The 12,280-nt window shown below is 54.7% G+C and overlaps 1 protein-coding gene across 19 annotated transcripts in view; it reads right to left on the bottom strand.

Moving 5' to 3' along the window:
* PLEKHA6 (pleckstrin homology domain containing A6) overlaps window positions 1–12,280 on the bottom strand; it is a 136,587-nt gene that overhangs the window by 31,409 nt on the left and 92,898 nt on the right. For 8 of the 19 annotated variants that reach the window (XM_034767269.1, XM_034767258.1, XM_034767254.1 and 5 more), the window contains exons 7-12: window positions 7,544–7,719; window positions 6,649–7,134; window positions 5,387–5,897; window positions 4,364–4,450; window positions 2,566–2,619; window positions 2,320–2,373 (exon numbers count right to left, since the gene is read on the bottom strand). In XM_034767269.1, coding sequence (XP_034623160.1) covers window positions 2,320–2,373; window positions 2,566–2,619; window positions 4,364–4,450; window positions 5,387–5,897; window positions 6,649–7,134; window positions 7,544–7,719 — 1,368 coding nt within the window. Of the gene's footprint in view, window positions 1–2,319; window positions 2,374–2,565; window positions 2,620–4,363; window positions 4,451–5,386; window positions 5,898–6,648; window positions 7,135–7,543; window positions 7,720–9,446; window positions 10,066–12,280 lie in introns of those variants that run through there. The other 11 variants (XM_034767262.1, XM_034767266.1, XM_034767267.1 and 8 more) reach the window with 7 other exon arrangements.

Below are 12,280 nucleotides of genomic sequence, written 5' to 3'. Positions count from 1 at the left end.
AGTTGTTCAGAACAACCGCTTGGAAATTTAAAACTGAAATCTCTTATCTTGCTGGGTTTCCCCCCTCTCCCTAGGGCAAGGATAACTTGGTTCATTATTGCAGGGCCGCACAAACTGGAAGCTAGGCAGACTCCAGTTTGCAAGTGTAGTGTTTCACCCACCAGTTTGTGACCGCATAGGCGCGTATTGTGGGAAGATTGCACAAGCTAGCTTATTATTGCAGGGCTGGTCATTAGTACTTGGCTACCGGGACTTATTTTCTTTTCAAAATTATAAATAGCACTAATGTTTTTGTTTGTTTTGGTGGAGTGGGATCCCCATGTAAACAGCATTTAAAGGGACTTGCAAACAACCAGACAAACACCACAATTAGGAGATCTAATTCTGCACCATAAAATCTTGCCATTGTCCCTTTCCTTTCACGCTCCCCCAGTACCCACACAAGGGTAGGGGTCAGTTTAGCACACAAAGGGCCAGATCTTCAACTGATGTCACTGGGCGTAGCTGTACAGAAGCCAATGGCGCTGCGTCAGTGCACACTAGCTGAGGATCATGTCTAAGATGTTCCGTTCCAGCTTCCCAGACAAACAGGGAATGAGAAAATAAAGAAGCAAACAGTGCTTTAAAGGGAGACTTGATTAGTCTCTCCAAAGGTCAGTCGGGAAGGAGGAGGAGACAGTAAGCCTTTGAGGGAGCATTTTCAAAGAACTCACGAGAGGAAACCCTGCTGCTGACGGCTGTGAAATAATCGGGAGAGCGTTTCATTTTACTGCCTTCTCCCCGCTCATGTCTGGCTCCGCTCCAAGCCAGACAGACACACCTCGGGGAGTGCTCTACTGATGGGCATATAGGACTCGGTTCTGGAGCAGCTTCCCTATTGAAATACAGACTTCTGCAGGCAAACATCAGAATGCAGCACTTGCCTGGGGAATTTCTTTTTCTTTCCCTTTTTAATCTCACGCCTCATCTGTAATTTTCATCTCGACGCTCCTGCAGATGTTCCCCAAAAGACTTTCCCCTCCCTACTCCTATGATGATGTGGAGTTTACCACCTGCCTCAAACACACCCTCCCGTGCAGTGGAGGTTTGGCTCAGGTCAAGGATTGGGGGAGGTTCGTCCGGGCTGGTTCTTGTATCAGAACCGGATGATGCTTCTCCAAGACCTGCATCAAGTCTTTCACCTCTGAGAGGGAACTGGTTTTTATGCTCCTGAATTTCTTAACAATTATCTCCAATTTCTGCCCCTCTTCAACAACACACAAACAAGAGCCTGCACACACACACACACACACACACTTGCACCCAGCCGTATGGCAATGCTCTTCGGGTCTTTGTAAATGTTTAGTGGTCCACTCCTAGCCTGGACGTAACAGCAGCCCCATGTTCATCCCACAATCTCTAGCTGCTTGGACTAAGAACTCCAAGCACCGTCTCCCCTGGCTCCTTCTCCCTCAGAGCAGGTGTCTCAGCTCTGAGGTCGAGGATGGGCTAAGCCACTTTCCCCCCCAGAAGGCTGACCCGCTAGATCAAAGGTCTGTTGACAGGGACAGCACACGCCTTATTGCTGGCCAAATCCCGTCCCTGTGCTGTGGGCAGGGCGGGCTCATTCTCCCGGGCTGTCAGTCCAGAACTCTTCATGAGTACCCAAATCAGGCAGTGGTCTTCCGACACTGGACGGGCCACAGGGCCTGGCTGTCCCCTCCTGAAGGTATCACGTCCGAAAACAGTCTGCTGCCCCATCCCAGAAAACTACCTGCCTCCCACCCCCAGCACTCCAAGATCTGCAACCTCCGTACCCTCAATCAGACCCAGCGTAAGCAGATGCACGGCTCCCGGAGAATCCACTGAACCACATTCAGGGGTGACCCAGAGCAGGTGGAGACACTGAGGGCCAGTTTCTGCTCCCCTTCCTTCCAGTGAGTCGTGCCGTACCCATGGACTGGTTCCCAGAAGAGTAAGGAACTAGGATGCGTGAGGTGGGATGGAATCTGGTCCCACATTAGCATAATCTGGGCCGGCTTGCTGCCAGATTCTGCTCTCACTTACGCTGGTGCAAATCAGGAGTGAGCCCACTGGAATCAGTGCAGTTATACTAGTGACACATGGGTGTGCGAGGAGAATCCAGGCCCCAGACTGGTGAAATTTACACTTACATACACACCCATTTTCTGATCCAACCACATCTGGACAGGTCACGTTCTCCTCCCACTTGCCCCAGTCAATCTCCAGTGACCCAACTCAAGTTACTCCTGATTCGCACCAGCGTCTAGGGGCATTCAACATACACACATTCATTGCACCGCTGACTCTGGTTGGTACCTCGCAGTCATTTGACGCACAGAAGGCATTTGTCCAGTCAAGTGATGGGCGACCCTGCAGAAGGGAAGAATGGAGGAAGCAAACTAAAGATGGCTTATGCTGCCGCGATGCCAAGAAAGGCTGCAGAATGGATGTTCAGGGAAGGGGCAGGGAATGACACTGTACTGAAGGCAGAGGGGAGATGGCGCAGTGACAGAGGCAGGAGGGGACATGAGCAGCGTGACGTTCGCGGCCAGCTCTGCCTACCTGCTGGTCCAAATATTCTAGGTTTCTTTGCAACTGAAGGTCTAAAAGTTCATCCTACCAGGAGCCAACAGACATGCGGCAAAAACGGAAACACAAACAAACACACAAAGAAGAAGCAAAGCGGTTAGGTGACGGCTGCAGAAAGGCAAAGAGCTCTCGGGCTGGGAGGCCAAGTACTGCCTCCCGGGACTAAACCGCTCCGAAAGCAGGACTGGCGGTGAGTGCTTAGCACGAGGAGCCTTTTCAAGAGATCTTTCTGTGCTCCTGACGGGCTCCTGCTGGGAGCTCCCTCACAGCCAGTGCTCCTGCCCCATTCCCTATAGCGCCTCCCGCTGGGTGGGGCTGGGACTGCAGTGAATGAGAGTTCTCCTCCAGGCAATGCTCCTTCCCCATTCCCAGATCACCTCCTGCAGGGAGAAGCTGGGTTCAAAGTAGCCAGGAACTCCCCGACAGCCAGCATTGCATCGCCTTCCGCTAGGGTCTGCAGTAGCCGGGAGCTTCCGCGCAGCTCGGGCTCCTGCATTATTGCCGTTGGTGACTCTCGCTCCAAGGGACGGGAGCTGACACAGCTAGCAGCTCCTCTAACTAGCTGCCACGCCCCACTGCTCGATGCTTTCACCGCCCCTTTGCCCCGCAGCACTGGAAGCTGGGAATGGGGCTTTCTGACATGGTTCCTGGATCAGCTCAATGGCGCCGGGATTCCAGCCACACACTTCCAGCTCAGCCGCATGCATTTACCGATCAAAATGAAATCCTGTGTGAATAGCTAGGCCACAAGCCAGGAGCAGTGAGGGGGAGAAGCTGCGTGCAGCAGGGGTGCGGTTCAAGTCCATTCCGTGAGGCATCTAAGTCCAGTCTGGGCTCTACCCACTGCTCTCCCGGGTGAAAGATCAAGGCCCTGGCACAGAGCGGTTAAGTCCCAGACTGGAGGTTCCAGCCCAGGCAAGCGGATTCTGGCTGCTGCCCCTGACCTATTAAAATACCCAAATCAAAAAGAAAAGCTCAGGCTGGTTGGGCAAAACAAAGCAGCTATTGCAGTAAAACCTGGGAACGGAAGAGAAAGAGGGAAAGGAGGGCTCGATCCATCCTTTGCATCCACACACCCCTTCCCCAGCTGAAAACCAGACAGCAAGGTGATAGGATACGTCCGGAGCTGGGATTTCCAAGCAGTTGTGCACCTTTGTTACTCCTTGAGGGGCTTCATAGTGATGAGTCCCTGGACTAGGGTAGGCACGTACCCCCAAGGTAACACACGCCCACCTTCCAACACCCTCCGCTCCAGTGGGTACACCACTCTGCAGTGGGAACGGTGATGCGCTGAGGAAAGGTGGGAGCGGATTTCCATGTGGGGTTCACTGGACCCAGCCCCAAATGGCACCCCCGATGCCAGATCGTGCATCCCCTTCAGATCTTTGCAAAGGACTCCGAGCAGATCGGTTTCCTCCTCAGTCTTCCAAGAACAGATGCACCCCACTCCCCAGCCTCCCTGCTCCCGCCCTGCGGATGAGAAGTCAGTCTAGTCTGAGTCCCAGCTATGCTCCTTGCACGTCCAGGGGCAGCAGGATTCACAGCGCGTCCGGTACAATGAATAGAGAGGAAAGGGAAATACACCCCAGCTGCCACACATGCCCCTTGGCTGGACACACACTGGTAATCTCAGGAAGCTCTAAACTTCCAGCCCCACGCCAGCAAAGCAGGCATCTCAGTATCACTTCCTTTATCCCCGACTCCAGCAGCTCCCACCGGCTCTGGAGAGACACGGTCAGCAATGGAACACCCGGACACCGACAGCACATACCATTTTGTCGTGGACTGTAGGGGACGCCGGGTAGTTGTAGGGATACATTCCTGCAGGGACGGGCCTCCTGTCACCCAGATAATCATACTGAGAAGAGAAGAGACACCCCCACCCCCCCGCCGAGACATGTGAGACGTTTATACCACTCCATAAACTGACTGCGGTCGCTCACACTGCGCCGTTGGATCTCAGCTCGCTCAGTTTAAATTATGCCCATTTTAGGGATGGGGAAGCTGAGGCAGTGAGCTTGCATGCCCAAGGTCACAGAGTGAGCCAGTAGCGGAGCTGGGAGCAGAACCCAACTCATTTGGTCCCAGATGTTTGCCTTATGGACAGTCCCACCATGCCACTTCTTAGGAGGAGATTTTCTAGTGGGGAAGGCAGCAGGAAAGGAAAAGGGGATATGGCTAAAAGTCTGAGTTCAGGCACAGCTCCCAGTTCAGGGGTGTTTGGATCCAGGTTTTGGGTCGGGCTCATCTCTCGCTCTGACTGTACTACAGCTCAGCCAGGTTCCCTTGCACGGTCTCATCCTGAGACTCCTGCGCTTACTGTCAGGGAAACCCAGAAAAGGCTCCTCACGCCTCTAATGGCTCAGATAACCAAATTACCCTGTGCCCCTGAGAGCATTACCATCTCTCCCCCCTGTTTCCCCTGCCCTGGCGCTCTGAGACAGGCTTGCCCTCTTTGCTCATCTTATGAGGAGAAGCAGAAAGGAAACAAACACAAATAACCTGGCAGGGTATCTTCACAGGGAGGCAGAGGAGGTAGGCCAGGAGGAAGCTCTGAAGGCCAGCGCCCTGGTCCAAGGACATTTGGCGCAAGCAGAGCAATCATGAAGGAGTTAAACGAACCCCCACACCCTGAGCCAGGCACAGTGCAAGCGGGGGTGCAAGTTGAGCTTGCAATCTTGACCTGCAGACTGTTGTTATTCCAGTCCTGGGCTCCCCCCATCCAGCTCTGCCAGTGCCCCTCGATCCTGACCTGCAGCCCCCTTTGCTGTTTCTCTAAAGGGCAGGCATTTACCTTTGGGGAACTGATCGATCGCCTCATCATGTAGGCTGCAGGGTCAGCATAGATCTCCTCGCTCCTGGATGGCATCCTCTCAAAGCGGGTGCTGGGCGACCTGACCGGGGAGTACATCCTCGCCCTGTTGTAGGTGCCCTGGCTGGGCGAACGGGGCACGGACCTGGAGCGGGGCTGGAGGGACATCCTCCGCAGGGAGTCCGAGGCAGCATCCACCTCGTCGTAATACACAGACTGCCGGCCGGGGCCAGGGATCCAGACGGGGACATCCTGCCTGCCGTAACCCGGGTGCTCCTTCCACTCACGCAGCTGGTAGGGGCCTCCATTGCGGAAGGAGTGGCGCTTGTCCTCCGCAGCCCACTGTGGGCTCACCCGCTCATAGGCGGGCATGGAGCAGATGCTGTCAGGGCGCACACCGGGCGGGTAGTACTGGTAATCCTCAGGGTACTGGGGCGAGTAAGGGGCGTAGTAGTCGGGGACCCTTCGCGACATCGGGAAAAACCTGCTGGGGCTACAATCCCCCCAAGGAAGGAAGAGAGAGAATCGTAAAACCTGGATCCAGCGCTTCAACTCCATCGGGATTTCCATGGGAAAGCCACAGCCTAGACCTGCGCTGATGGGCCGGTGTCCGCCCGCCACCTGCTGGCAGGGCAGATCCTGCGAGGGACGCCCAAGGTGCCGAGCAGTGCGGCATCCCCTGCCAGCGATGGGACAGACCCCTGGACCCCATCCGGAGGGCAATCTCCTACAACTCGGAGACTGCGCTGCTCCCCACTGCACCAGCCTTCGGATCTCAGAGCAGGGGCCCACACAGCCGCCTTAGGAAGCTAACTGGAGTCAGTGTCGGTGCTGGGAGACCCTAGGCCATGACTTTCCCCTCTGCCCAGCCACCTCCCTGGGGCATGGCTGGCACACAGCTGCTCCCCTACGCCACTTGGCAGGCTGCAGCAGTGAGCTAGGCTTCGTGATCGCATCTCCGCCTGGCTCCCTTTGCTTATGCTGCTGCTCCCCACGCTCCAAACTCACTGCTCCCTAGTCCCGGTCCTGGGGGGCAGGCCTAGTGGTTTGCATGGCCCAGCAGCACGTGGTTTGGTGGAGGTTGCCTGGCCTTCCCCCCGTCCCTGTGGATGGAGAACAGGAGGGGGAACGCTCCCCCCATCAGCTGGGAAGGATGGGAATGCTGTTCTGCCAGGGAGAGGAGGAGATCTGCTGCCCTTTCCCTTATGTTAACCCCAGCACGGCACACCACGCAGCCCTCTCACCTCCTCAGCTCCTCCGGCGGGGCAGCCCCCCGGCGCAGGTTCACCCACTGCTGCAGCTGCGTCATGGAGCTCTTCCTCTGGGCGATCTTCTCCGGGTTGGTGCGTGGCACAAAGCCCGGACGGTGCATCACGCTCTCCCCATCCTGCGGCGGGTAGGCAGTGCTGCCGGGGCGGCTGGGGGAAGAGTACTGCCAGCCGTTGGGCTGCGTGGATCTCTCCACCCCAGCTGGAAACCGTGGGGCTTCAGGGTAAGGGCTGCCGGGCTCAGATGGCATCTCCTGGCCCACAATGCCATTGGCTTTCACCAGGGGTTCCTTCTTGTTGTCGATCCTCTCTGACTTCCTCTCGATCTTCTCTGAACCACGCCCATCACCCTCCCCTCTGGTCTTGGCTTCCAGGTCTGCTTTGGGGTGCTCCCTGTGAGCAGTGGTCCGGTGGTGGTGGTGCTTGCTGGGGGGGATGTTCTCAGAGTCCGTCTTCTCCCGCCTGCCAGGCACAGAAACGCAGAGCGTCACCTCCCACTGGACAGCAACCCTGGGCCCAAATCATCCCAGGACAGTGGGGCCGATCCAGTCCCTGGACCCCCTAGTGGATGGTTACTGACCCTCTCCGCTCTGACGCGTCCCTCAAATTGCTGTACACCCTACATGCTCCAAAGGACTTCAGTTTTCCAGCCACTGCCCCTCCAAGTGCTGAAAGGACCCCATGGTTAATGGCCACTTCCCCTCATCTCCAAAGGGACCCCAAGTTATCTAGCAACTGTGCCCCCAAGTTAATAGCCACTGTATCCTCCAATGTGCCCCCAACTTGAGGCAGGACCCGTCCCCTCAATTCTCCGAAGAGACCCTGAGTCTCTGGCAACTGCTGCACAGCATATGATGCCTGTCGTGCTGACCTCTGGGGGGGTGGGATCTGCACCCGAGCAGCCTCGCCCATGGCTTGGATCCAGGACTCCTGCTCTTCGGTGTTCTCTGCGCTGAAGAAGTAGGTCCGGATGCCGGCGTGCTCGGCCTGGGAAGAGAGGGACTGCGTGTGACGCCCCAGGGCCTCCTCCACCCAGCACACAGTCACCTGCAGGGAGGGAGAGAAGTGCGTACACAGAGAGAGGAGAGAGAAGTCAGTCGTCCAGTTGAGTGCGCCTGGAATTGTAGGTGAAGCCGTGCCAGCTCTCCCCCAGCGCCAGCTCTACCCCTTCCCCTCCCCCTCCCCCCGGCCATAGGATCAGAGAGATGGAGAAATACCCATCAAATCGTCAGGTCAGTCAGGTGAAAATGACCCAATGCTGTGGGACATCGGGAGAGGTCAGATTTGGGTTACATGCTATTGCCAGGGGTCTCCCGACAGCCCATTCGAGCAAGGCACACAAAGCAAATGCAAGGCTCTTTCCCTTGGATTCACTGACTCAGGGAGACCCATATCTAGTGATGGGCGGGATCTAGAAAGGTTCAAATGAGCGCCATCTTATCATAAGCTCTCCCCATACCCTGAGATGTGGGAAACCGCAGCCGAATGGGCCCCCTCTGGGAATTCCTGGCACGGAACCCTTATTAAACAGAAAACACACAGCACTCTGCAGTACTGATCCCAAGCAGGACAGCTTGCACCAGGGACGCTGCAGGGCTTGGGGCAGTCACCGCACAATACCGGAGCACCGATTTAACAAGAGTTCACAATTCTGACCCTGACCAGGAACAGCGAGAAGAGCATTTTTAGGACTTCTGGTTTCAGGGACAGAAGTGGGCAGAGAAACCCACCTCGAAACGCTCCTGATCCCTTCCGAAGGGTGGAGTCCAGCTCTGCAGACCACTACTACCGCTTCCTCATCTTGTTACTAAACCCTTCTGTACCAGAGCAGGATCTGCTAGTTATCACAGCATACAAATATAGGCTCTACCCTGGGGCAGGGACAGGTAAATCCTGAACTGGAAGAATATGTTCCACCAGGAATGGATTTATCCAGGCTCATCCGGCTCACAACTTCAACTATAGACGGGCCTGAATCAAAAGCGTCCCGATCCGAACAGCTGATCATCAAGGGAGTTCAGATCCAGGAAGCGGCAGGATGCTACCCTGAGCCAAACCCCAGATGCAAATGCACTTTGCAAATCTGGATGCAAATCTTGCAGGTTGGCCGCGAATGTCAGTGCATGTCCCCTTCGCGGATATTCAGAGCTTATAAAGGAGCCGGCTGGCAATGGTAAGATAAGAACAGAGCTGGTCAAAACGTTCTTACTGGTACATGGTTTTGATGAAAAATGGCTTTTCGAACAAAGCCAATTTTACGGGGAAATGTTCATTTGGGTCAAAATCTTCTGTTGTTTTTTTTTTTTTTTTTATAAAAAAGTACAAAATCCCAAAGATTATTTTGGTTCTCTGGGTTTCCCCTTCCCTCCTCCCTTCTTTCCCTCCCCACCAACCCCAAAACAAATTTTTGACGTTTGTTTTGCCAAAAAAACCCAAATATTTCAACAAAATGGAAAATTCTTCCTTGTGTTCTAATCGATCCCCCCTGGGGGAATATGTAGCATTTTTTGACCAGCTGCTGTTACTAGTCAAGGGCTCCCAGCCCCAGAGGAATCTTTCCTGCTAGGTTCATACAAACCTCGGTCTCTCCACCAAGTTCCCAACTAGGGAACACCAGGAAGGTCTAAGCACGCGATCCGCAAGAGAGAGACATAAACCCCAATGTTTCGTCCCCCTTCGCCGGGTGGAGGTGAATAAAGCATGCTGGGCAATCTGCGACCGGCCGCATCCCTTCTCTTTCCAGCATGCATTTGGAAATGGAAGGAGCATACTACCTATTTGGTGGCTGTGTGCTGGCATTGCAGACGGGCACTTGGAAGAAACCTCCTCTCCAGGGGGGAGATCCTCACACGGAAGAAAGGAGGAAACACAGAGAACAGGTCAAACCACCCAGCAGAGAATTCAACAGGGAGATGCATCAGGCAGGCAGAGCGTGGCAGGAGCAGCAGTGTCACCAAAGAGGGGCAGATGGAGCGTAGCTGAGAACACGCTCAGTGCTGGGTTAGCCCAGAACCAGAGGATGGAATCCTACCCATTTAACAGCCTCTCATCGGGCCTGATCCGGCCTTCTGGGCGTGCGAAGAAGGCTGGATCAGACCCACCGGGAGTCAAATTGTGCCAGAGACTGACCCTGTGTGGATCAAGGATACAGCAGTACTTTGCACAGTAATCAATTAAGCCTCACACAGCCCCCTTGTGAGGATAGGTTAATATCATCTCCATTTTTCAAACAGGACACAGTGGATCCAATGACAACTGCTCCCCCTCCCGGCCCTGTGCTGTAATGTACAGTGTCCCAGCAAGTGCAAAGTAGGTGTGAAACGTGACTACCAGGAATCTCCTCTCACTTACTCAGGAGGTAGGGGTTTATGGCCACTCTGCACAGGGTACGCGTGTCACGGAGTATTGGGGGACTCAGGGCCCTGCACCCCCGGCTTCCTGCGATTCACCATGACTCTCAGCCAGCCAGTAAAGCAGAAGGTTTATTTGGATGACAGGAATACAGTCCAAGACAGGTCTTGCAGGCACAGACAACAGGGACCCCCTCAGTTAGGTCCATCTTGGGGTACCAGGGCATCCCAGCCCCCCTTGGGAGGTCAGAGCAATCTCTGCCTCCCCACCATCTCACCACCCAGCTTCCAAGAATCTGCCTTCAGCGGCCCCTCCCACAGCCTTTGTTCAGTTTCCCGGGCCAAGGTGTCACCTGGCCTCCAACCCCTTCCTGGGTTCTCATGTTACACTCTCAGGTATTCGCCTTCGGGCAGACTATCCTAGTCACACTCCCCTGTCAGCATTCACAGACCACAGTAAGAACAGTCCCAGTTCGTCACAACGCGTTACCCCTCCACTGCCCTGCCAACGTGACCCAGCCCTGACTCGAAGAGATCAGAGGGTGGGGTCCAGGGGGCTCAGTCTCTGTGGCTTGTTCCTTCCTTGGCCTCTCTGATGAGACCGCCACCAAGAGTGTCAATTGAGTCATGCAGATACTTGTCCACCAAGTCCAGGACGGGGACCTACCAAATCTCTCCCCATAGGGAAAGACAGAACAGCCATCAGATGGCAACTCTAGAGATGGAAAAGCCCTATTTCCCAGGCTCTCTAGCCTGCACTTGAGCACTGACTTTGATGGGATTCAAACCAGCAACCTCCAAGTGAAAGGCTCAGTAAGCCACTTCTAAACTCCTGAGCCTGCCGGTGCCTCATTTATGGCTTTTTCAACTCTCTTTTTCCCATTATGGCTAATCAGGATGAATCTCTGGGTACTAGACGTGGGCTAGAACCACAATGTAGGATCCAAAATTCCCCTGAATTTTGGGAAAATTTAGATCCAGATTCAAATTCCATGGTTCAGAGTCATCGGTAGAAGCTAACATTACAGATGCTCTCTCCTTTATTGCCCCCAGGAAGGGCTGGCTGTCTGTTTAGCTGCCCAGTTTAGTTCTAAGGCACCTGTCATCAGAGTACCTAAGCCCGTACAGAATTAAGAAATATTGGAGTCCATACGAAAAATGGTTCTCTGTGCAACGCTGTTTGGAAAAGGTCAATTTACTCCAATGGAAATTTTGAAACATTTTCATTTTTATCCAAATTTCCCAGGAAAATGTCCAGTTTTTTAAGTGAAAAACAAAATAAAAAAAGCTTTTCAGGCTTTTTTGGGGAGGGAGAAAAAAAAATGGTTTGCAGTAAAAAAATTTCAAAAATCACCCAAAAACATGTGGGTCAAAATTTTTCTTTTGCAATGCAAAATGGCTTTTTTGGGTCAGAGCATTGTATTTCAATGGGAACCTGGAACCCAGCTCCAGTTGTGTCTCTCCAGGCCCCAGTGGAAAGCGGTATGTGAACGTAAACACTCTCCATGAGTGGCATTCACTCCTGCACCAAGGATCAGCACAGGCCCTAGGAACCAGCCAAGCTCTAGAGAAGCCGCTCCAGTGATGCGCCGAGGTAAATTTTGCTCTCAGTGCTGGCATCTGCCAGGCCCAAATCCTGTCCCACTCCCCTAGAGACTTTGTTGAATCATGATCTATGCCAGGGATCGGCAACCTTTGGCACGAGGCCCGTCAGGGTAAGCCCCCTGGCAGGACAGGCCGGTTTGTTTACCTGCTGCGTCTGCAGGTTCGGCCGATCGCGGCTCCCACTGGTCGCGGTTCGCCGCTCCAGGCCAATGGGGGCTGCGGGAAGTGGCGTGGGCTGAGAGATGTGCTGGCCGCGGCTTCCCGCAGCCCCCATTGGCCTGGAGCGGTGAACCGCAGCCAGTGGGAGCTGCGATTGGCCAAAACTAGGGTTACCATTCGTCCGGATTCCCCCGGACATGTCCGGCTTTTTCGGGTTAAAAATAGCGTCCGGGGGGAATTTGTCAATGTCCGGACTTCCCCTCCTCCCCCCTCCCATGCAGAGCGTGCGCGCGGCTTACAAAGCAGCCGGTGCTCCAACAGCCAGAGTCAGAGCTGCACTTCCCCCCTCCTCCCTCCTGAAACTTGACACCCCCCCCCCTCCTCTCCCTTCCTCCCTCCCCCCCCTCCCTGCACTCACAGATCGCCGGCCCTTCGCCGTCTGGAGCTCCGACCCTGCTGCCCTCCCCCGCTGTCGAGCAGCACAGTAAGGGGGG

The sequence above is a fragment of the Trachemys scripta genome, chromosome 4, assembly GCF_013100865.1.
Source record: "Trachemys scripta elegans isolate TJP31775 chromosome 4, CAS_Tse_1.0, whole genome shotgun sequence".
Taxonomy (NCBI): Eukaryota; Metazoa; Chordata; order Testudines; family Emydidae; genus Trachemys; species Trachemys scripta.
This window is presented reverse-complemented; position numbering and strand designations above follow the sequence as displayed.